Source organism: Xenopus tropicalis, chromosome 7, assembly GCF_000004195.4.
Source record: "Xenopus tropicalis strain Nigerian chromosome 7, UCB_Xtro_10.0, whole genome shotgun sequence".
Classification (NCBI taxonomy): domain Eukaryota; kingdom Metazoa; phylum Chordata; class Amphibia; order Anura; family Pipidae; genus Xenopus; species Xenopus tropicalis.
Window position 1 is genome coordinate 6,218,828 of NC_030683.2, and position 22,873 is coordinate 6,241,700.

The 22,873-nt window shown below is 50.7% G+C and overlaps 1 protein-coding gene across 2 annotated transcripts; it reads right to left on the minus strand.

Moving 5' to 3' along the window:
- Positions 1-1,156: 1,156 nt before the first annotated feature.
- sec23ip (SEC23 interacting protein) lies at positions 1,157-22,825 on the minus strand. Of its 2 annotated transcripts, NM_001128047.1 has the most exon segments (20): positions 1,157-2,095; positions 2,324-2,441; positions 3,324-3,483; positions 4,943-5,128; positions 5,868-5,970; positions 6,196-6,351; positions 6,464-6,670; positions 6,984-7,079; positions 8,054-8,194; positions 8,797-8,918; positions 9,260-9,468; positions 9,595-9,736; positions 9,813-9,902; positions 10,007-10,127; positions 10,209-10,298; positions 11,294-11,487; positions 11,645-11,867; positions 15,313-15,319; positions 15,321-15,840; positions 22,539-22,691. In NM_001128047.1, coding segments are annotated over 19 exon segments (2,982 nt in total). In that variant the 5' UTR covers positions 22,672-22,691; the 3' UTR covers positions 1,157-2,095; positions 2,324-2,359.
- Positions 22,826-22,873: the final 48 nt, after the last annotated feature.

Consider the following 22,873-nt stretch of genomic DNA (forward strand, 5'->3'; position numbering starts at 1 on the left):
TTTGGGATTAGTTCCCAGAATTCCTTTATATAATAATAAACCAGTCTGTACAGTTGGGATTGATGCTCTGTCTGTGTATGGTATCAGGTTATTGCTAGTTACTAGTAGTGGGGGTGCCAGCTGATGGGTAACTAAGCAGCCAGTTGTGGCACTAACGTGGCATGAAGTCATGCAGGCAGCCAAAGTGTTGCTTGGACGCTGCGCCAGGGTATGAGGGGGGGCAGTTGTAGCAATTTATTAGATCTTATATAACGAATAGCTCTCCAGCTTGGGCAGGTTGGGGTTGGGGTGAGTGGCTTGTTGCCCCGCACATCACTACTGTGAGTCTCTAGACGAGGAGGCAACAAAACCTGCCAGAGACTGTGGGGCAGAAGGGCAGAGGGGCAAGTGAGTGACAGTTCAGCCTGGTATTTTGGAGCAAGAAGCTGATCAGTAGTGACTATAACCCTTGGGTCGGGCAGGTTTGGGCTGACCAATTACCCCCAAGGCCCTCTTAGTCAGTTAAAATAAAAGAAAACGGAGGGGCAATTGTTAGATATTTATGTCCAACCTGTAGCGACTCCCCGCTGTGGGTGATACTGTGAGTTGCGGTTCAGTACCTGACGCTGTGGGTCGGACCCCCCTCCCCATGTGCCTTACTGACACTCGCCCCATCTTCTCTGGGCCCCCATTGTGTGCCCTGGTCGCCTCCTTTAGTTGTGTCAGTTCTGTACTTGCAACCATCTTGGTAATGGCCAAGCAGACTGGATGCCAATGGGTGACCCATGGTGGTATTGGGTGTTCTATGGCCAACGATGGCAGTGTGGCTGTATAGTTCTGGACATAATACGGGGGGCACAGTTAATTATAGGTAAGTTTTTTTGGTGCTAAAACCAAAAAACCGTGACTCCTGTGGAACGGAGAGATGACAACTTGTTTATTTCTGGCAGTGACCAAGTTGTGATGGGAGTAATGATGTCCCCAACTTTTCTCTCTGTTGGGCACTACATTAAATAGTGTCATGGCGGCCGCCTAGTTCCCCTCTCTTGTATCCCATAGCAACCAGACCTCTAACAATAAGGCGACTGTCTGTGCTGCACTCACACTGCGGCCCCTAATGAAATAAACTTGCAGGACACACACACACCTCCACTGATTAAAAAAAACAAAACAGGAATTTTTGGCAATTTTTGTTTTTAATTTAACTGAATTCTTCCAAAAATTAAATTACTGAAAACACCAAGTTCAACTCTCTCTTCATCCGCAGAAGGGAATGTAAAACCAGGGCCGGGGCCAAAGCCGCACAGGAGACTTGTAGGGTAGAGATGCGCGGGGCGGCCTGAAACCTACGGGACCCGCTGGTTGGGACTGAGCTTCTTCCGCCCTCCCCGCCCGTGACCTTGCACTGTCCGACCTCCATGTCTAGAAGCCTCTATAGATGATTGGCCCGCCCCCTTCATGACATCATGAAGGGGGCGGGTCGGGAAGCGGGTGTATAAATAGAGGTGCATTGCCGGGTCGGGCACACACATCTCTGTTATAGGGGAGTAATGTTTGTTATGGGGGCACCCCGGCCTCTGTACCCTGTGTGCCCCGCCCCATATCAACCATGAAACCTATCCCTTAGCTCTCTATGAGTAAAAGTCGCTTGTGAGGCATCGGCCCAAGCTAAAACAAGATAAAATCTCATTCTCCCTTTGTAAACGCATTGCTCACTGGCGGAAGGGGCTCTCTGTAAGAGGAAAGGGCATTACCAACTGTAAGGGCATAATGAGTTAAAGGGGAAGCAAATCGTCGGCACCTAAATGAAGAACTAAAAGGCTGCAGCACAGAGCTGCCGGTTCCCTACACACGCGCTGATCCGGTTCAGTCCTCAGCAAAGAGAGTCCATTCTGTTCCAAATAACGGGTTACACTTGGCAAGCAGCGTCACAGCACTGATAAAATCCACTCGCTGTCTCTCGGGGTCGCACAGACGAGCTTCATATAAAAACTACTTTTCACATTGTGGCAGTTTGGCGCCAGCGGCTCGTCCTCGTGGGCAAAGGGGCACTGGGCTTCCTAAGAGTCTGAATAAATGTCCTTTGGGTACCGGTTCCACTCTGGGATCCAGGGACCTGCACAAGGGAACAAGACAATGTTGCCCATAGTAACCCATAGCAACCAGTATTTTAATGGTCTCAGATGCCGGCTTTAGGCAGACGCCATGAAGTCCGACTGCAATAAAAAGATATCCCAACATCCAATCAGAACCTACCCAGCTATGACTGGAATGTACATTCATATTCTCCCAATGAGGGGAGCCCAGTTAGTGCACATACGTGACACACGCTAATAACACGGACCTGGTATGAGCAGGAGAGCACGCTCAAGGGGACGCACTAGTGCAGCGGCTGGTCAGGGAGCACATGCACAGAGGTGTAGATTTCCTTCAGAATCAGCAGAGCCGTGTCCTCCGACTCCCTGCAATAAAGCACAGAGCACCCTCATTAGGAGTCACGGGACCCTGGGTGCCCAGCGTGACCAACAATCCCACATGGAAGCTGGAAAGAAGGCACTTTTGATAACAACCCCTTTAAAGGTAAAGTAACATTTAGTACGTTATAGAATGGCCTACTCTAATCAACTTTTCATTTGGTCTTCATTATTTATTTCTTATAGATTTTAAACAATTCTTCTGACTCTTTCCAACTTTTCAAATGGGGGTCACTGACCCCGGCAGCCAAAAAACTATTGCTCTGTGAGGCTCCTTTTTTATTGTTATGGTCACTTTTTATAACGGTTTTCTTTTTAGCCCCTCTTCTATTCTTATACCAGTCTCTAATTCAAACCACTCTGGTTGCCAAGGTAATTTGGGCCCAAGACACCAGATAGCTGCTGAAACTTAAACTGCAGAACTAATTACAAAGCCACAAATAAAAAATGGAAAACCAACTGCAAATTAACTCAGAATATTACTCTCTACATCAGGGATCCCCAACCTCTTATACCTGTCAGCAACATTCAAATGGATAACGTGTTGGGGAGCAACACAAGCATGAAAAAAGTTCAGGGGTGCCAAATAAGAGTTATAATTGGCTATTTGGAAGCCCCTATGTGGACTGGCAGCCTATAGAAGGCTCTGTTTGGCAGTACAACTGGGTTTTATACAAAACTTGCCTCCAAGCTACGAATTCAGCAATGAGCCCCTACTTTGAGGCCCCTGGGAGCAACACCCAAGGGGTTGGGGATCACTGCTCTACATCATAATAACAGTTAACTCAAAGGTGAACAACCCCGTTAAAGGTGCAGAAGACCATTGCTAAACCAGTCGGGGGTTATAGGTGGCACTGGGCTCCCACGTACCAATAACACAGGTGGCTCTGCAGAGCAAACAGGTATTCATTAAAGCTCTCGATGGGCTTCTCTTGCAGAACGTAGTCAATGCGGCGCCCTCCATTCAGCATCCCGATCTTAACTGTGACGTCCTCTTCCCGGGAAGTCTCTGGGCTCTCCACCTTATCAGCTTGAAGAAAGCAAAACTACAATTCTGAAACAATCTGCATTCTATTACTGGCCAATATATGAAATATATATAGTGAATAAAGTACCCCCTACTGTTAAATATAAGTATATTATAAGTCCCCAAGGAGTTCCTTATAATATATAGTGAATAAAGTACCCCCCTATTGTAACATATAGGGATATTATAAGCCCCCGAGGAATTCCTTATAATATATAGTGAATAAAGTACCCCCTATTGTAACATATAGGGATATTATAAGCCACAGAGGAGTTCCTTATAATATATAGTGAATAAAGTACCCCCTATTGTAACATATAGGGATATTATAAGTCCCTGAGGGGTTCCTTATAATATATAGTGAATAAAGTACCCCCTATTGTAACATATAGGGATATTATAAGCCACAGAGGAGTTCCTTATAATATATAGTGAATAAAGTACCCCCTATTGTAACATATAGGGATATTATAAGTCCCTGAGGGGTTCCTTATAATATATAGTGAATAAAGTACCCCCTATTGTAACATATAGGGATATTATAAGTCCCTGAGGGGTTCCTTATAATATATAGTGAATAAAGTACCCCCTATTGTAACATATAGGGATATTATAAGCCCCCGAGGGGTTCCTTATAATATATAGTGAATAAAGTACCCCCTATTGTAACATATAGGGATATTATAAGCCACAGAGGAGTTCCTTATAATATATAGTGAATAAAGTACCCCCTATTGTAACATATAGGGATATTATAAGTCCCTGAGGGGTTCCTTATAATATATAGTGAATAAAGTACCCCCTATTGTAACATATAGGGATATTATAAGTCCCTGAGGGGTTCCTTATAATATATAGTGAATAAAGTACCCCCTATTGTAACATATAGGGATATTATAAGCCCCCGAGGGGTTCCTTATAATATATAGTGAATAAAGTACCCCTATTGTAACATATAGGGATATTATAAGCCCCAGAGGAGTTCCTTATAATATATAGTGAATAAAGTACCCCCTATTGTAACATATAGGGATATTATAAGTCCCTGAGGGGTTCCTTATAATATATAGTGAATAAAGTACCCCCTATTGTAACATATAGGGATATTATAAGCCCCCAAGGAGTTCCATGGCCGTATAAAGGGATGAGGCCAAGGAACTCCAAGGTGACTTCTAATAGCCTCATATTTTACAACAGGGGGTACTTAATTTATTATAATATACAAGTTTCAGTAAATCATGTGACTGTGAAATGACATCACTAAGCTCAGATTATAACTAATGATATCACTAAGCACCGTTTATAAAAGGATAGAATTTTTAGTTTGGTCCTGTAGGGAAATGACCCAACTGTAGATTATAATGGGGAGAATAGAATATAAAAGGGGGAAAGTTTGCTGAAAATACCTAGATAATCCTGGCAGGACAGAAAGACAAAAACAAACAAAAAAAATGGTTCTCACCATCCACTTCCTGCTGTTTCTCCTCTTCCTCAATCTGATCGGCGACCTTCTTTAGCTCCAGTTGCAGTTGTGCCGAGGACGTGTGGGCGCGAGCGAAGTCGTTGAGGGTCTGCCAGGCACTGCGTAGGGAACTAATGAACCCGTGCTTCAGGTCTGAGCCCATACGGGTCAGGCTCTCCTTCAGCTCTAATGAGACAAGGCAGGAATATGGTGAGATGGGGCTGCTGGTCAAATGGGCTAAACCCACTGCTGGTTATAAAAGGTATTAAGTGATTAGTGCCAGGGGGGCTGCTGTAAGATGCCATAGACAGTCACTATTTATTGGGCTGTTTGGGCCTCTGTGTACCAGAAATGCCTAGTCCGGATCCGATTATCCGTAACAAGTATGGGATCCATTATCCAGAAACTTCTGAATAACAGAAAGGCCACCTCCCATAGACTCCATTATAAACAATTCAAATTTCAAAAAAAAAAAAAAAAAAAAAAAAAAAAAGATTCCCTTTTCTCTGTAATAATAAAACAGTACCTGTACTTGATCCCAACTAAGATATAATTACCCCTTATTGGGGCAGAACAGCCCTATTGGGTTTATTTAATGGTTAAATGATTCCCTTTTCTCTGTAATAATAAAACAGTACCTGTACTTGATCCCAACTAAGATATAATTACCCCTTATTGGGGGCAGAACAGCCCTATTGGGTTTATTTCATGGTTAAATGATTCCCTTTTCTCTGTAATAATAAAACAGTACCTGTACTTGATCCCAACTAAGATATAATTACCCCTTATTGGGGCAGAACAACCCTATTGGGTTTATTTCATGGTTAAATGATTCCCTTTTCTCTGTAATAATAAAACAGTACCTGTACTTGATCCCAACTAAGATATAATTATAATGTGATACTATGGGAGTGCCCCTACGTACCCAGGTGCAATCTCTTTCTGCCTTTGTGGTGAGGAATAAGCACCGGCTTCAAGTCAATGTCTGGGAGGATCATGGGTTCCAACCTGTAGGCCACAGGATCCAGCTGGAAGGGAAAGATGAAAATACATTACAGGCCATGCCTACTGGGCACCTCCCTATTGGGCGACTTACACATAAGTGTATGGTTTCAAATATAATTTTTTTTATCTCATAATCTATAAGGAAAAATTAATAAACGCTATGTTACACAGCCACTACAATTCGGGTGCATTTGCCCTTTAACTGGGAGTAAAAGTACAGTGGGCGCAGAGGTGAATGTGGCACTTACCGGATGGTAGATATTGAAGAAGCCTTTGCACGTAGGCAGCCGGAAGGTTTCCTCGATCTTATCCAAGCCCCGTACGGTCAGGAACATGCCAATGGGGGAGCCGAGGGCGAAGAAATTGACAGGCTCAAAGTCCAGCGTGTTGTACTTTACACAGACCTACGGACGAGGCGGATTTGGTCAGCGCTACTCGCGGCCAGTACTACGGCCAATGAACAATGTACTGTGGCTCAGGCTCTATAGTGATGGCCCTGATAGGGCGAGGCATTACCTGTCCTGTGCCCGTTTCAAAGTATTCATAATCCACTGGCACAGAGGAGACGGATACCCCGACGGGCAACTTCCTCTTGTTGGACTCCGGGGCGGCGCCATCCTCAGAGGAGGGGAGTTTGGCAGCGGCTTCCTGTGCGGCAGCAGCCAACGCTTCTTTGGCTTTGATTTGCGCAGCTCTCTCTTCCTCTGCAGCTTTTCTCTTTGCCTAGTAAGGGATAAGGGAGAGGAGACCCTCACCATGTGATAAGCAACTGCCCAAACATCCTCAGAACCCAGCTACTCCCTTTTACACAGTCATTTGAGTATCTCATGTGAGATACTCAGCCCCATTATATGTAAACATTGCACAGCACCCCACTAGGGTTCAACTTACTTAAATAAATATGAAAACACAGCGATACTGTTCAGTGGCATAATGACCCCCGGTCATGGGGAGGACCCTCCCACCATTGAAGATTTTTGCAGGGGAACCCCAACACCTTTGGTTACACCACTGACACCGTGATAAACAGACTGACCTCAGTAACTGCTCTTTCCTGCACAAACTTGGCGATCTTCTTCCTTGGGCCCAGAGGGACTCCCATCTCTTTCAGGTCATCCACCGTACACATGAGCTGGAAAATAATAGAACTGACCTTATACAGTAGTCTCCATATCATCTCTCTGCATGGAGGGGAGGCTGGGAACATTAGGACCCTCAGCTATGAGGCGACACTAGGGAGATTGCAGACAGATGCCCTCAGTGGAATAGAACTGGGGCAGGTCAAGTCGTACAGGCACCCTAGGTAACCCAGCCAGCCCTTGCCCTTATCACCAGAAGAGGTACGGACCTTTAACGTGAAGGAGAACGTGGGGACGTGAGGCCCTTGGTGGGATAGAATGAGTATGGGAGTAGGTCCCTCAGTGAGGAGAAAGTGGGGAGGTGAGGCCCTTGGTGGGATGGAATGAGTATGGGAGTAGGTCCCTCAGTGAGGAGAAAGTGGGGAGGTGAGGCCCTTGGTGGGATGGAATGAGTATGGGAGTAGGTCCCTCAGTGAGGAGAAAGTGGGGAGGTGAGGCCCTTGGTGGGATGGAATGAGTATGGGAGTAGGTCCCTCAGTGAGGAGAAAGTGGGGAGGTGAGGCCCTTGGTGGGATGGAATGAGTATGGGAGTAGGTCCCTCAGTGAGGAGAAAGTGGGGAGGTGAGGCCCTCGGTGGGATGGAATGAGTATGGGAGTAGGTCCCTCAGTGAGGAGAAAGTGGGGAGGTGAGGCCCTCGGTGGGATGGAATGAGTATGGGAGTAGGTCCCTCAATGAGGAGAATGTGGGGAGGGTGAGGCCTCGGTGGGATGGAATGAGTATGGGAGTAGGTCCCTCAGTGAGGAGAAAGTGGGGAGGTGAGGCCTCGGTGGGATGGAAGGAGTATGGGAGTAGGTCCCTCAATGAGGAGAAAGTGGGGAGGTGAGGCCTCGGTGGGATGGAAGGAGTATGGGAGTAGGTCCCTCAATGAGGAGAAAGTGGGGAGGTGAGGCCTCGGTGGGATGGAAGGAGTATGGGAGTTGGAGGAAGGGAAGAAGGACGCAGAAATACGCCAGACAAACACAGTACCAGGGACTCCATGTCAATCTGCTCTTTCTCAAACACGTTGCTGTATTCGGCCAGACTGAGCGATTCCAGTGCTTCTCGAAGAGTCGGCAGCGGTTTCTGTTGCTCGGAATCACTGGGCTCTTCCACTGCTTGTAGCGTGACCTGGGGGGAAAGCGAAGCGTGTGATTGGCCAGTCTGGGGACCAGTGTCAGTTGTTATAGCATACCCTATTCCTAGCAACTTTGCAATTGGTTTTCATTTTTAATAGTTTTTGAATTATTTGCCTTTATCTCCCGACACTTTCTAGACTTTAAATGGGGGTCACTGACCCCGGCAGCCTGTGAGGCTCCAGTTTTACTGTTGTTACTTTTTATTACTCTATTTTACCTTATATTTATATTCCTGACTGTCATTAAAACCACTGTCTGGTTGTTAGGGTAAATAAGACCCTAGCAACGAGATAGCTGCAGATATACCAAACTGGAAAGCTGCTGAACCAAAAGCTAAAATAACTGAAAAACCATACAAAATAAAAAATGAAGACCAATTGCAAATAATCTTAGAACATCACTGTCTATATAACACTAGCACCATAATTTTGATATAGTCTGGCCTCCCAGCATGTAGCATAGTGAGTAACTGGACCACAATTGGGTAGCACTGATCCAATACAATAAATGGTACTGGGAGTGACCCAAAGAACCCAGTATAACTTGGCCCAGTACAGTATCAGGAATATACCAGTGTCACAAAGACCAACTCACTGCTTTCTCATCCGAAGCTTTACTTTTTATTGGCCCGTTGGCTTCAGGGGGCGGGACTGGCACAAGAGGCGCAGCGGTTGGATCAGTCTGGTTGGAAAGTATGTCGAACAGAACCAAGGACCCTGCGGGGAGACATGGAACAAAGTGATGCCACAGAATCTGCTACAAAACCAGCCTTAATCTGCCCCTTGGTGGCAAAACCAAGTACCCTGCCTAATGAGTGGGAGGCTTGGGGATGCCTGCAGCTCAGAGAAAAGATTGATTAAAGGCAAACTAAACCTTCATATTAACGTTACAGTCATTTATTGAATTACTGGCCTTTCTATTGCGATTCTCTTTACTCTCTATATTACAGTGCCTGTGCCAGGGTCAGTTGACAGCTACTATTTTCATTTGGTGCCTAAATTCCCTTCCCATCATGCTCAGCGGCACCCCCAGACTACACTGCCCTCCCTGACATTACCTAAACTGTGACCGGCCACAGACACTCCCCCAGTGAAATCTGGGTTGCGGCTCATGAACAGCGCAAAGAGGCGGTTCATCTCCATGTTGACTTTGTCCACTATCGTCTGGCAGTAGGTGGGGCTGTTATAGAAGAGTATATCCAGCAGGGTCTCGTTGGTAAAGTGGCGCAGGCGGCCAATGCTGGGCAATGTGATCTTCTTTATCCGCCTACCGCAAAATAATAAAAAAAAAAAAAGCTTAGATTTACTAACAGTTATTACACTCCACCCCAAGGAATGTCCAGGTTTGAGCTAATGGTGGTGCATTGTGGGAAATAAAAAGCAAAATACGGACCTATCAACCCCTGTGGCATCTCCATGGAGAGAGCTGTGCCAATGGACTGGGAGAAACTCCACCCGACGCATTCTGCCCTCTTCCAGGGACTTTCTATAGTGAGTCTGCAGCAGTTTGAGGGACACTGTCCTGAAGTCGTCCACTGAAGGGAAAAAGGAGAGGGGGCTTTAGTAACGTTACCCACAGCGCCAGGGCCGGAGGCAGAAACGCCCACTCACCGCACTCCACTATACTCCTGAAGCGCAAGTCGCACACTGGCCCGATGCCATGAACCATAAAGACCAGATGATCAGCCTGTGGCACCTCCCCTGCAGGAATAAGGAAGTGTAAAAACGTGTAAACCCCCAATAGATTGGCCACGTGGCCAAAGAGTTCAGTTCTGAAGCAAAACGCCAGAGGGCGGGGGACTTACCATCTGGAATTTCATCAAGTTCAGCATCAATGCCTCGCTTTACGACTCGGGGCCGTGACTGCCCGTCTTGTGGGGAGCCCCATTCATCTGGAATAAGAGACTGCTGGAACTGGACGATCACCTGGAAAGCAATGAAGGCGTTCCCGTATGAGTGTCAGCGATGAGTTGGGTGCAGGGTGCAGACAGTGGGGCCGCTACTTACTTTGGGGTTGTGCATAACGATTGTTTCCCCTCCAGGAAATTCCAGTCTCCGATGCCACTGGTTGGTGGTCACAGCTTTTTTGTATTCTGCCTGCAAGCAATCAGATTGGAGTTGTTAGACAGGCAGGGTGGCACTCACCTGGGCAGTAAGTGGCAGCTGCTTGTCTGGTATAGACAGATAGACAGGGTGGCACTCACCTGGGCAGTAAGTGGCAGCTGCTTGTCTGGTATAGACAGATAGACAAGGTGGCACTCATCTGGGCAGTAAGTGGCAGCTGCTTGTCTGGTATAGACAGACAGACAGGGTGGCACTCATCTGGGCAGTAAGTGGCAGTTGCTTGTCTGGTATAGACAGACAGGGTGGCACTCATCTGGGCAGTAAGTGACAGCTGCTGGTCGGATATAGACACACAGGGTGGCACTCATCTGGGCAGTAAATGACTGCCACCCTGTGTGTCTATATCCGACCAGCAGCTGTCACTTACTGCCCAGATGAGTGCCACCCTGTGTGTCTATATCCGACCAGCAGCTGTCACTTAATGCCCGGATGAGTGCCACCCTGCCTGTCTATATCCGACCAGCAGCTGTCACTTACTGCCCAGATGAGTGCCACCCTGTGTGTCTATATCCGACCAGCAGCTGTCACTTGCTGCCTGGATGAGTGCCACCCTGCCTGTCTTTATCCGACCAGCAGCTGTCACTTACTGCCCAGATGAGTGCCACCCTGTGTGTCTATATCCAACAAGCAGCTCTCATCTGGGCAGTAAGTGACAGCTGCTGGTTGGATAAAGACAGGCAGGGTGGCACTCATCCAGGCAGCAAGTGACAGCTGCTGGTCGGATATAGACACACAGGGTGGCACTCATCTGGGCAGTAAGTGACAGCTGCTTGATGGATATAGACAGACAGGGTGGCACTCATCTGGGCAGTAAGGACAGCTGCTTGTCTGGTATAGAGGGGCTCACTTAGTGTCTCAGTCCATGCTACCCAGCAACAGAGGTTACTTTTGGACCATAACTGTTGGTGTTTGGGGCACACAGATTATACTGCCCCTTTAAGAGATTCCCTTTTATTTAGGGGACTCACCTCCAGCCTCTCGCTGAAGTCCTCGCTGTAAGGAACAAACTTGCTGTCTGCGTCCCCTTTGTAAAACCAAGAGCAGCGCCTGACTTCCGAGTCCTCCTCCTCCCAAAATACGGCCCTCTTCTCCCGATTGTACAGGCACACGTCATAGCGCCCCCCGTCTGTGCTCACAACCACGCTCTCGGGGTCAGGCTGCACTGTAGGAGACACGTGGGGGAAAGTACCCAAAGTAACAGATATTTCCAGACAGACAGAGCAATGGGCTCTCCAGGCTGCTGCTAGTATTCCCAGTCAGACCCAGAGAGCTGCCCGCTGCTACATGGTTCTACCAGCGCCGCACAGTGAAAGTCTTACCGGAGTTATAAACCTCTTCTAAACCGTGGGAATCCAGAGCGCTGAACGGCAGCCAGACCTCCTTGCTCTCCACTTGCTTGCAATAGAACCAGTGAGGCTGAACAGGTTCATACAGGTTTGGCAGGTAGGGTGGGGGTACTGGTACTGATGGTCCGGCAGGTCTGACATTTGGAAAGGTCTGTGATGGCGGAGGGGGAGGCATGTGGGGTGCAGTTTTAGGGGGCTGGAGAGAGAAAGGGAAAGTCAGTCAAGTTCATGCAGTGCAGGACGCCAGCGTCTATAAACCGATATTAACTCTAAGCCACAGTTCGATCCAGTGGGGCAAATACAGGGGGCAGAAGATCCAGTGAAAGTGGGTCTGATATGGCTCTGCGGTGCTGTGCTTGTGGGCCCGGGGGTAAAATCCTGTGTCCCTGGTTCTGTGAGCGAATCTATGTACCTTACCTATAGCAGGCACAGCATCTAAACATTGGCATGGAGAGCCCATTATAGCCGGCATGGCATGTAAACATTGGCATGGAGAGCCCATTATAGCCGGCATGGCATGTAAACATTGGCATGGAGAGCCCATTATAGCCGGCATGGCATGTAAACATTGGCATGGAGAACCCATTATAGCCAGCATGGCATGTAAACATTGGCATGGAGAGCCCATTATAGCCAGCATGGCATGTAAACATTGGCATGGAGAGCCCATTATAGCCAGCATGGCATGTAAACATTGGCATGGAGAGCCCATTATAGCCGGCATGGCATGTAAACATTGGCATGGAGAACCCATTATAGCCAGCATGGCATGTAAACATTGGCATGGAGAGCCCATTATAGCCAGCATGGCATGTAAACATTGGCATGGAGAGCCCATTATAGCCAGCATGGCATGTAAACATTGGCATGGAGAGCCCATTATAGCCAGCATGGCATGTAATCATTGGCAAGGAGAGCCCATTATAGCCGGCATGGCATGTAAACATTGGCATGGAGAGCCCATTATAGCCGGCATGGCATGTAAACATTGGCATGGAGAGCCCATTATAGCCGGCATGGCATGTAAACATTGGCACAGAGAGCCCATTATAGCCAGAGTGGCATCTAAACATTGGCACAGAGAGCCCATTATAGCCAGCGTGGCATCTAAACATTGGCATGGAGAGCCCATTATAGCCGGCATGGCATGTAAACATTGGCACGCAGAGCCCATTATAGCCGGCATGGCATGTAAACATTGGCACGCAGAGCCCATTATAGCCAGAGTGGCATCTAAACATTGGCATGGAGAGCCCATTATAGCCAGCGTGGCATCTAAACATTGGCATGGAGAGCCCATTATAGCCGGCATGGCATCTAAACATTGGCACGCAGAGCCCATTATAGCCGGCATGGCATGTAAACATTGGCACAGAGCCCAGTATAGCCAGCATGGCATATAAACATTGGCACACACAGCCCATTATAGCCGGTATGGCATCTAAACATTGGCATGGAGAGCCCATTATAGCCAGCGTGGCATCTAAACATTGGCATGGAGAGCCCATTATAGCCGGCATGGCATCTAAACATTGGCACGCAGAGCCCATTATAGCCGGCATGGCATGTAAACATTGGCACAGAGCCCAGTATAGCCAGCATGGCATATAAACATTGGCACACACAGCCCATTATAGCCGGTATGGCATCTAAACATTGGCATGGAGAGCCCATTATAGCCGGCATGGCATGTAAACGTTGGCACGCAGAGCCCATTATAGCCGGTATGGCATCTAAACATTGGCATGGAGAGCCCATTATAGCCGGCATGGCATGTAAACATTGGCACGCAGAGCCCATTATAGCCGGTATGGCATCTAAACATTGGCATGGAGAGCCCATTATAGCCGGCATGGCATGTAAACATTGGCACGCAGAGCCCATTATAGCCGGCATGGCATGTAAACATTGGCACGCAGAGCCCATTATAGCCAGAGTGGCATCTAAACATTGGCATGGAGAGCCCATTATAGCCAGCGTGGCATCTAAACATTGGCATGGAGAGCCCATTATAGCCGGCATGGCATCTAAACATTGGCACGCAGAGCCCATTATAGCCGGCATGGCATGTAAACATTGGCACAGAGCCCAGTATAGCCAGCATGGCATATAAACATTGGCACACACAGCCCATTATAGCCGGTATGGCATCTAAACATTGGCATGGAGAGCCCATTATAGCCGGCATGGCATCTAAATATTGGCACAGACAGCCTATTATAGCCGGCATGGCATCTAAACATCGGCACAGACAGCCCATTATAGCCGGCATGGCATCTAAACATCAGCACAGACAGCCCATTATAGCCGGCATGGCATCTATTGGAATGGACAGCCCATTATAGCCGGCATGGCATCTATTGGAATGGACAGCCCATTATAGCCAGCATGGCATCTATTGGAATGGAGAGCCCATTATAGCCGGCATGGCATCTATTGGAATGGAGAGCCCATTATAGCCAGCATGGCATCTATTGGAATGGACAGCCCATTATAGCCGGCATGGCATCTATTGGAATGGAGAGCCCATTATAGCCAGCATGGCATCTATTGGAATGGACAGCCCATTATAGCCGGCATGGCATCTATTGGAATGGAGAGCCCATTATAGCCGGCATGGCATCTATTGGAATGGAGAGCCCATTATAGCTGGCATGGCATCTATTGGAATGGAGAGCCCATTATAGCCAGCATGGCATCTATTGGAATGGACAGCCCATTATAGCTGGCATGGCATCTATTGGCACAGAGAGCCATTATAGCTGGCATGGCATCTAAACCTTGGCACAGAGAGCCCATTATCCCAGGGGCTGAGAATGCACAGGCCTGTAACTATTACACAGGGCCCACAGCAGTGATCTAGCAATACTGTATGCACTGAGCATAGTTTAGTCACTCCAGCCCTGTCAGCATGCTGAGAGTCTGTCACAATAAAAGCCACGCGGACACAACATGCCAACATATGGCAGCTCTGTGCCCCTACTGATGTAATTACATGCACTCACAAGGACTGTATCCCCATGGGACAGGACTGTGCCCCCCCGGTATGATCTGATTGTTGGCCCCCAGGCAAACAATGGGATCAGCCCATATTGGCCCAGAGTGGGGGTGGCCATATCCGGCCCAGATCGGCTCATCTGACAACCTTGTAAAACAAGTGGATCAGGCATTGAATATGGAGAGTAGAATGTCATGTGCTCCAATCAAAAAGGGTTTAATAATCTGTAAGGTTTTGATTGGAGGAGCAAGTATCTGCCCAGGTCCAACACATTATGGAAACAAACACAAACAATATCCTGAGTGGGTCTGTTAGGTCCGGGCCGTTAAGTCCAGTAAAGGAAAAGATACCAGCGCTAGCGATCAGATTACAGATCACTGGAACACGTCTAATACATGCATGATACAGGGCTGCTTTGCAATCAGTGCAGCCCTTCCAGCTGGATTTCCTACATGTGTCCCTGAATGTTCCAGTGCTCTGCCAACCCTATGCTTAGCTGCCCTCTGTGCCAGGGCTACCATTAATATAATGGGCACAATGATGCCCGGGAGATGATCTGCACCCCCAATCCTTACTGTCACCAGAATGAGCCCCACAAATGGTATTTCTGACAAGGCGGCAATGGTAACACCCAAGTCCTTACCGGTGGGCGGAGAGGTTGGCGCCCCCTGATGGGGCAGAGGTGGCAATGGAGGAGTCTGGATAAAGGGAGCGAAACCCTGGTCCTGCAGAAGCTGTGGGGGAGCAAAGTATGGATTCACCCGGCTGCTCTGGGTATTGTGGCGGTAGGGGTTATACCCCCCCTGAGAGGCCGCAGTGGGCGGAGCCGAGTAAGTGCCAGGAAGAGGTCCGTGCTGTGACGTTGGAAGAAAGACACCAGCTGTAACCTGGGATACTGGAGTGTTGCTTGTAACCGGGGGTTTTGGTGCCTTCGATGGGATCATACTGTGTCCGGCCTCAGGGGTGGGAGCGGGGGGGGGCTTGAAGAAAACCGAAGTAACGGGCTGAGGCGCCTCTGTGGTTAGAGGTGGATGCCAAATACACGCAAATGGATCTTGGCTGCTGCCTAGGGAGGGTCCCTGGGAGAAATAACTAAAGGTTTGTGGTGGGTTAGTAGTAGCCGAAGTCTGTCCTAGAAAGCTGTCCTCTTCTCCCACCTCAGCGGCATCATCTGTAACCAATCACAGAACAGCATGCTGTCACATGGCTCCCAGGTAACTGTGTGGCATGTAACTAGTACATTACTACTTGACTTACTAATAGTATATCCCACTGCTACTATAGGCACCCTCTCTCCCTACTATACCTGCTATCCCACAGCCCCAGTCCCTTCCCAGAGGCTATTATCCCCCCACTGCTACTATAGGCACCATCTCTCCCTACTATACCTGCTATCCCACAGCCCCAGTCCCTTCCCAGAGGCTATTATCCCCCCACTGCTACTATAGGCACCATCTCTCCCTACTATACCTGCTATCCCACAGCCCCAGTCCCTTCCCAGAGGCTATTATCCCCCCCACTGCTACTATAGGCACCATCTCTCCCTACAATACCTGCTATCCCACAGCCCCAGTCCCTTCCTAGAGGCTATTATCCCCCCCCTGCTACTATAGGCACCATCTCTCCCTACTATACCTGCTATCCCTCAGCCCCAGTCCCTTCCTAGAGGCTATTATCCCCCCCTGCTACTATAGGCACCATCTCTCCCTACTGTACCTGCTATCCCACAGCCCCAGTCCCTTCCCAGAGGCTATTATCCCCCCACTGCTACTATAGGCACCATCTCTCCCTACAATACCTGCTATCCCACAGCCCCAGTCCCTTCCCAGAGGCTATTATCCTCCCACTGCTACTATAGGCACCATCTCTCCCTACAATACCTGCTATCCCACAGCCCCAGTCCCTTCCTAGAGGCTATTATCCCCCCCCTGCTACTATAGGCACCATCTTTCCCTACTATACCTGCTATCCCACAGCCCCAGTCCCTTCCCAGAGGCTATTATCCTCCCACTGCTACTATAGGCACCATCTCTCCCTACTATACCTGCTATCCCACAGCCCCAGTCCCTTCCCAGAGGCTATTATCCTCCCACTGCTACTATAGGCACCATCTCTCCCTACAATACCTGCTATCCCACAGCCCCAGTCCCTTCCTAGAGGCTATTATCCCCCCCTGCTACTATAGGCACCATCTCTCCCTACTATACCTGCTATCCCACAGCCCCCAGTCCCTTCCCAGAGGCTATTATCCCCCCACTGCTACTATAGGCACCATCTCTCCCTACTATACCTGCTATCCCACAGCCCCAGTCCCTTCCCAGAGGCTATTATCCCCCCACTGCTACTATAGGCACCATCTCTCCCTACTATACCTGCTATCCCACAGCCCCAGTCCCTTCCCAGAGGCTATTATCCCCCCACTGCTACTATAGGCACCATCTCTCCCTACTATACCTGCTATCCCACAGCCCCAGTCCCTTCCCAGAGGCTATTATCCCCCCCACTGCTACTATAGGCACCATCTCTCCCTACAATACCTGCTATCCCACAGCCCCAGTCCCTTCCCAGAGGCTATTATCCTCCCACTGCTACTATAGGCACCATCTCTCCCTACAATACCTGCTATCCCACAGCCCCAGTCCCTTCCTAGAGGCTATTATCCCCCCCTGCTACTATAGACACCATCTCTCCCTACTATACCTGCTATCCCACAGCCCCAGTCCCTTCCCAGAGGCTATTATCCTCCCACTGCTACTATAGGCACCATCTCTCCCTACTATACCTGCTATCCCACAGCCCCAGTCCCTTCCCAGAGGCTATTATCCCCCCACTGCTACTATAGGCACCATCTCTCCCTACTATACCTGCTATCCCACAGCCCCAGTCCCTTCCCAGAGGCTATTATCCCCCACTGCTACTATAGGCACCATCTCTGCCTACTATACCTGCTATCCCACAGCCCCAGTCCCTTCCCAGAGGCTATTATCCCCCACTGCTACTATAGGCACCATCTCTCCCTACTATACCTGCAATCCCCCAGCCCCAGTCCCTTCCCAGAGGCTATTATCCCCCAATGCTACTATAGGCACCATCTCTCCCTACTATACCTGCTATCCCACAGCCCCAGTCCCTTCCCAGAGGCTATTATCCTCCCACTGCTACTATAGGCACCATCTCTCCCTACTATACCTGCTATCCCACCCCAGTCCCTTCCCAGAGGCTATTATCCCCCCACTGCTACTATAGGCGCCATCTCTCCCTACTATACCTGCTATCCCACAACCCCAGTCCCTTCCCAGAGGCTATTATCCCCCCACTGCTACTATAGGCACCATCTCTCCCTACTATACCTGCTATCCCACAGCCACGGTCCCTTCCCAGAGGCTATTATCCCCCCACTGCTACTATAGGCACCATCTCTCCCTACTATACCTGCTATCCCACAGCCCCTGTCCCTTCCCAGAGGCTATTATCCCCCCAATGCTACTATAGGCACCATCTCTCCCTACTATACCTGCTATCCCACAGCCCCAGTCCCTTCCCAGAGGCTATTATCCCCCACTGCTACTATAGGCACCATCTCTCCCTACTATACCTGTTATCCCACAGCCCCAGTCCCTTCCCAGAGGCTATTATCCCCCCCCCTGCTACTATAGGCACCATCTCTCCCTACTATACCTGCTATCCCACAGCCCCAGTCCCTTCCCAGAGGGCTATTATCCCCCACTGCTACTATAGGCACCATCTCTCCCTACTATACCTGCTATCCCACAGCCCCAGTCCCTTCCCAGAGGCTATTATCCCCCCACTGCTACTATAGGCACCATCTCTCCCTACTATACCTGCTATCCCACAGCCCCCAGTCCCTTCCCAGAGGCTATTATCCCCCCACTGCTACTATAGGCACCATCTCTCCCTACTATACCTGCTATCCCACAGCCCCAGTCCCTTCCCAGAGGCTATTATCCCCCCACTGCTACTATAGGCACCATCTCTCCCTACTATACCTGCTATCCCACAGCCCCAGTCCCTTCCCAGAGGCTATTATCCCCCACTGCTACTATAGGCACCATCTCTCCCTACTATACCTGCTATCCCACAGCCCCAGTCCCTTCCCAGAGGCTATTATCCCCCCACTGCTACTATAGGCACCATCTCTCCCTACTATACCTGCTATCCCACAGCCCCAGTCCCTTCCCAGAGGCTATTATCCCCCACTGCTACTATAGGCACCATCTCTCCCTACTATACCTGCTATCCCACAGCCCCAGTCCCTTCCCAGAGGCTATTATCCCCCACTGCTACTATAGGCACCATCTCTCCCTACTATACCTGCTATCCCACAGCCCCAGTCCCTTCCCAGAGGCTATTATCCCCCACTGCTACTATAGGCACCATCTCTCCCTACTATACCTGCTATCCCACAGCCCCAGTCCCTTCCCAGAGGCTATTATCCCCCACTGCTACTATAGGCACCATCTCTCCCTACTATACCTGCTATCCCACAGCCCCAGTCCCTTCCCAGAGGCTATTATCCCCCACTGCTACTATAGGCACCATCTCTCCCTACTATACCTGCTATCCCACAGCCCCAGTCCCTTCCCAGAGGCTATTATCCCCCCACTGCTACTATAGGCACCATCTCTCCCTACTATACCTGCTATCCCACAGCCCCAGTCCCTTCCCAGAGGCTATTATCCCCCCCACTGCTACTATAGGCACCATCTCTCCCTACTATACCTGCTATCCCACAGCCCCAGTCCCTTCCCAGAGGCTATTATCCCCACTGCTACTATAGGCACCATCTCTCCCTACTATACCTGCTATCCCACAGCCCCAGTCCCTTCCCAGAGGCTATTATCCCCCCACTGCTACTATAGGCACCATCTCTCCCTACTATACCTGCTATCCCACAGCCCCAGTCCCTTCCCAGAGGCTATTATCCCCCCACTGCTACTATAGGCACCATCTCTCCCTACTATACCTGCTATCCCACAGCCCCAGTCCCTTCCCAGAGGCTATTATCCCCCCACTGCTACTATAGGCACCATCTCTCCCTACTATACCTGCTATCCCACAGCCCCAGTCCCTTCCCAGAGGCTATTATCCCCCCACTGCTACTATAGGCACCATCTCTCCCTACTATACCTGCTATCCCACAGCCCCAGTCCCTTCCCAGAGGCTATTATCCCCCCCCTGCTACTATAGGCACCATCTGTCCCTACTATACCTGCTATCCCACAGCCCCAGTCCCTTCCCAGAGGCTATTATCCCCCCAATGCTACTATAGGAATAAAGAAGCAGTACCACTAGGCCTATAGGTACCAGGACAGGTTTCCCAGTTTATGATGCAACAGGATCCCGGATGCATATGTAACAACAAATATTTAATCGTTATTAGCCTGGAACTAGGATCCGAGTTCATGAAACTAAAGGAGGAGTCACATTTGCCAGAGAGGAACTGAAAATAGAGGAGATTATGCTGCAGGGATTTGAAAGGAATTTATAGATTAGAATCTAAGCCGCCATATTGTGTTGCACATGATTAGCTGTTGGGGCCACAGGCCAAGCCCCGCCCCCCGGGGACGTGCAGATAATAACATGATAAACAGAACATAACTCATTCACAAACATCCAGTGCAACAGTCTTTCCCATAATGCCCTGCACACGCAGATTCCTTGCCATTTGGTCACAGGGCACGTGTTTAACAGCAGACTGGGGGGGCATGGGATGTAATAGGGTGGGGTTTCCAACAGTCCTAAGGTGTTGGGGTGGGACTGCACTACATGAGAGGGAGAAGGATTAAAGGGGAAGTATACACTCTTTTTCAACATAAGTGCATTGCATAAAGCTTGTGCTGATCTGCTTCATATCCCAAACAGGATACAGTTGGGGAAGGGAAGGGGTTTGTTTAAACAGATGTTTTTAAGTAGACTAAGGATTTTTAATTTTGTTCCTTAAAACATTAAATAGAATGTGACTACTTTCAATTTCATTTTTTGCTTTGTTTAGTGCAAGTGATAACAAATAACATTTAAGAGAACAGGCCTTCAGCACAAGCCCCACCCACAGCACTCATGTGGAACAGGGGGGATACTTTCCCTTTAAGCTAAAGGGGAGCACATATTGATAGGGGGAGGGGCAAACTGACATGGGGGCTCCAGTGAGTGGTAGGGCCACATATTGACAGGGGTGAGAGGGCACTGAGACCCCCGGCTCGGCAGTAGGACAGGGTTGGGGGGCACTGAGACCCCTGGCTCGGCAGTAGGACAGGGTTGGGGGGCACCGGCTCGGCAGTAGGACAGGGTTGGGGGGCACCGGCTCGGCAGTAGGACAGGGTTGGGGGGCACTGGGCAGTAGGACAGGGTTGGGGGCACTGGCTCGGCAGTAGGACAGGGTTGGGGGCACCGGCTCGGCAGTAGGACAGGGTTGGGGGGCACTGGGCAGTAGGACAGGGTTGGGGGGCACCGCTCGGCAGTAGGACAGGGTTGGGGCACTGGGCAGTAGGACAGGGTTGGGGGCACTCGGCAGTAGGACAGGGTTGGGGGGCACTCGGCAGTAGGACAGGGTTGGGGGCACCGGGCTCGGCAGTAGGACAGGGTTGGGGGGCACTGGGCAGTAGGACAGGGTTGGGGGGCACCGGCTCGGCAGTAGGACAGGGTTGGGGGCACCGGCTCGGCAGTAGGACAGGGTTGGGGGGCACTGGGCAGTAGGAAGGGTTGGGGGGCTCTGGGCTAGGACAGGGTTGGGGGGCACCGGCTCGCAGTAGGACAGGGTTGGGGGCACCGGCTCGGCAGTAGGACAGGGTTGGGGGCACTCGGCAGTAGGACAGGGTTGGGGGGCACCGGCTCGGCAGTAGGACAGGGTTTGGGGGGGCACTGGGCAGTAGGACAGGGTTGGGGGCACTGGGCAGTAGGACAGGGTTGGGGGCACTGGGCAGTAGGACAGGGTTGGGGGGCACGGGGCAGTAGGACAGGGTTGGGGGGCACTGGGCAGTAGGACAGGGGTTGGGGGCACTGGGCAGTAGGACAGGGTTGGGGGGCCTTAGGACAGGGTTGGGGGCACGGGCAGTAGGACAGGTTGGGGGGCACTGGGCAGTAGGACAGGGTTGGGGGCAACTGGGCAGTAGACAGGGTTGGGGGGCACTGGGCAGTAGGGACAGGTTGGGGGCACGGCAGTAGGACAGGGTTGGGGGCACTGGCAGCAGGTTGGGGGGCACTGGGCCAGTAGGACAGGGTTGGGGGGCACTGGGCAGTAGGACAGGGTTGGGGGGCACTGGGCAGTAGGACAGGGTTGGGGGGCACTGGGCAGTAGGACAGGGTTTGGGGGCACTGGGCAGTAGGACAGGGTAGGGGGCACTGGGCAGTAGGACAGGGTTGGGGGGCACTGGGCAGTAGGACAGGGTTGGGGGGCACTGGGCAGTAGGACAGGGGTTGGGGGGCACTGGGCAGTAGGACAGGGTTGGGGGGCACTGGGCCAGTAGGACAGGGTTGGGGGCACTGGGCAGTAGGACAGGGTTGGGGGGCACTGGGCAGTAGGACAGGGTTGGGGGGCACTGGGCAGTAGGACAGGGTTGGGGGCACTGGGCAGTAGGACAGGGTTGGGGGCACTGGGCAGTAGGACAGGGTTTGGGGGGCACTGGGCAGTAGGACAGGGTTGGGGGGCACTGGGCAGTAGGACAGGGTTGGGGGGCACTGGGCAGTAGGACAGGGTGGGGGGCACCGGGCAGTAGGACAGGGTTGGGGGGCACTGGGCAGTAGGACAGGGTTGGGGGGGCACTGGGCAGTAGGACAGGGTTGGGGGGCACTGGGCAGTAGGACAGGGTTGGGGGGCACTGGGCAGTAGGAGTGAGGGGCCCCTTTACTCACCGCTCGGAAGCATTGCGGGGCCGTGCTGGCTCACAGGGATGAAGGGAAGGGAGAAGCTGATCTCGGAGGCGGAGAAGAGCAGGTTGTTGCCAGGCGGCCCGGACTGAGCCCCGTTAGGTACCTTCCCCGCCATGTCCGTCCCACAAGTTCCACGTAACCCACCCGGGACAGCAGGAACCGGACCCGTCACCAAGTGAGTACGTCCAATCAATACCTACGGGCGTTCCGCGTTATCCAATGAGAACTCGCCAAACACAAACCTCCCCAACCAGTGGCTGAAGAGCAAAGTTCATATGCATGACGTAGCACCTCAGCTCCACCAATTAAACCGTGCG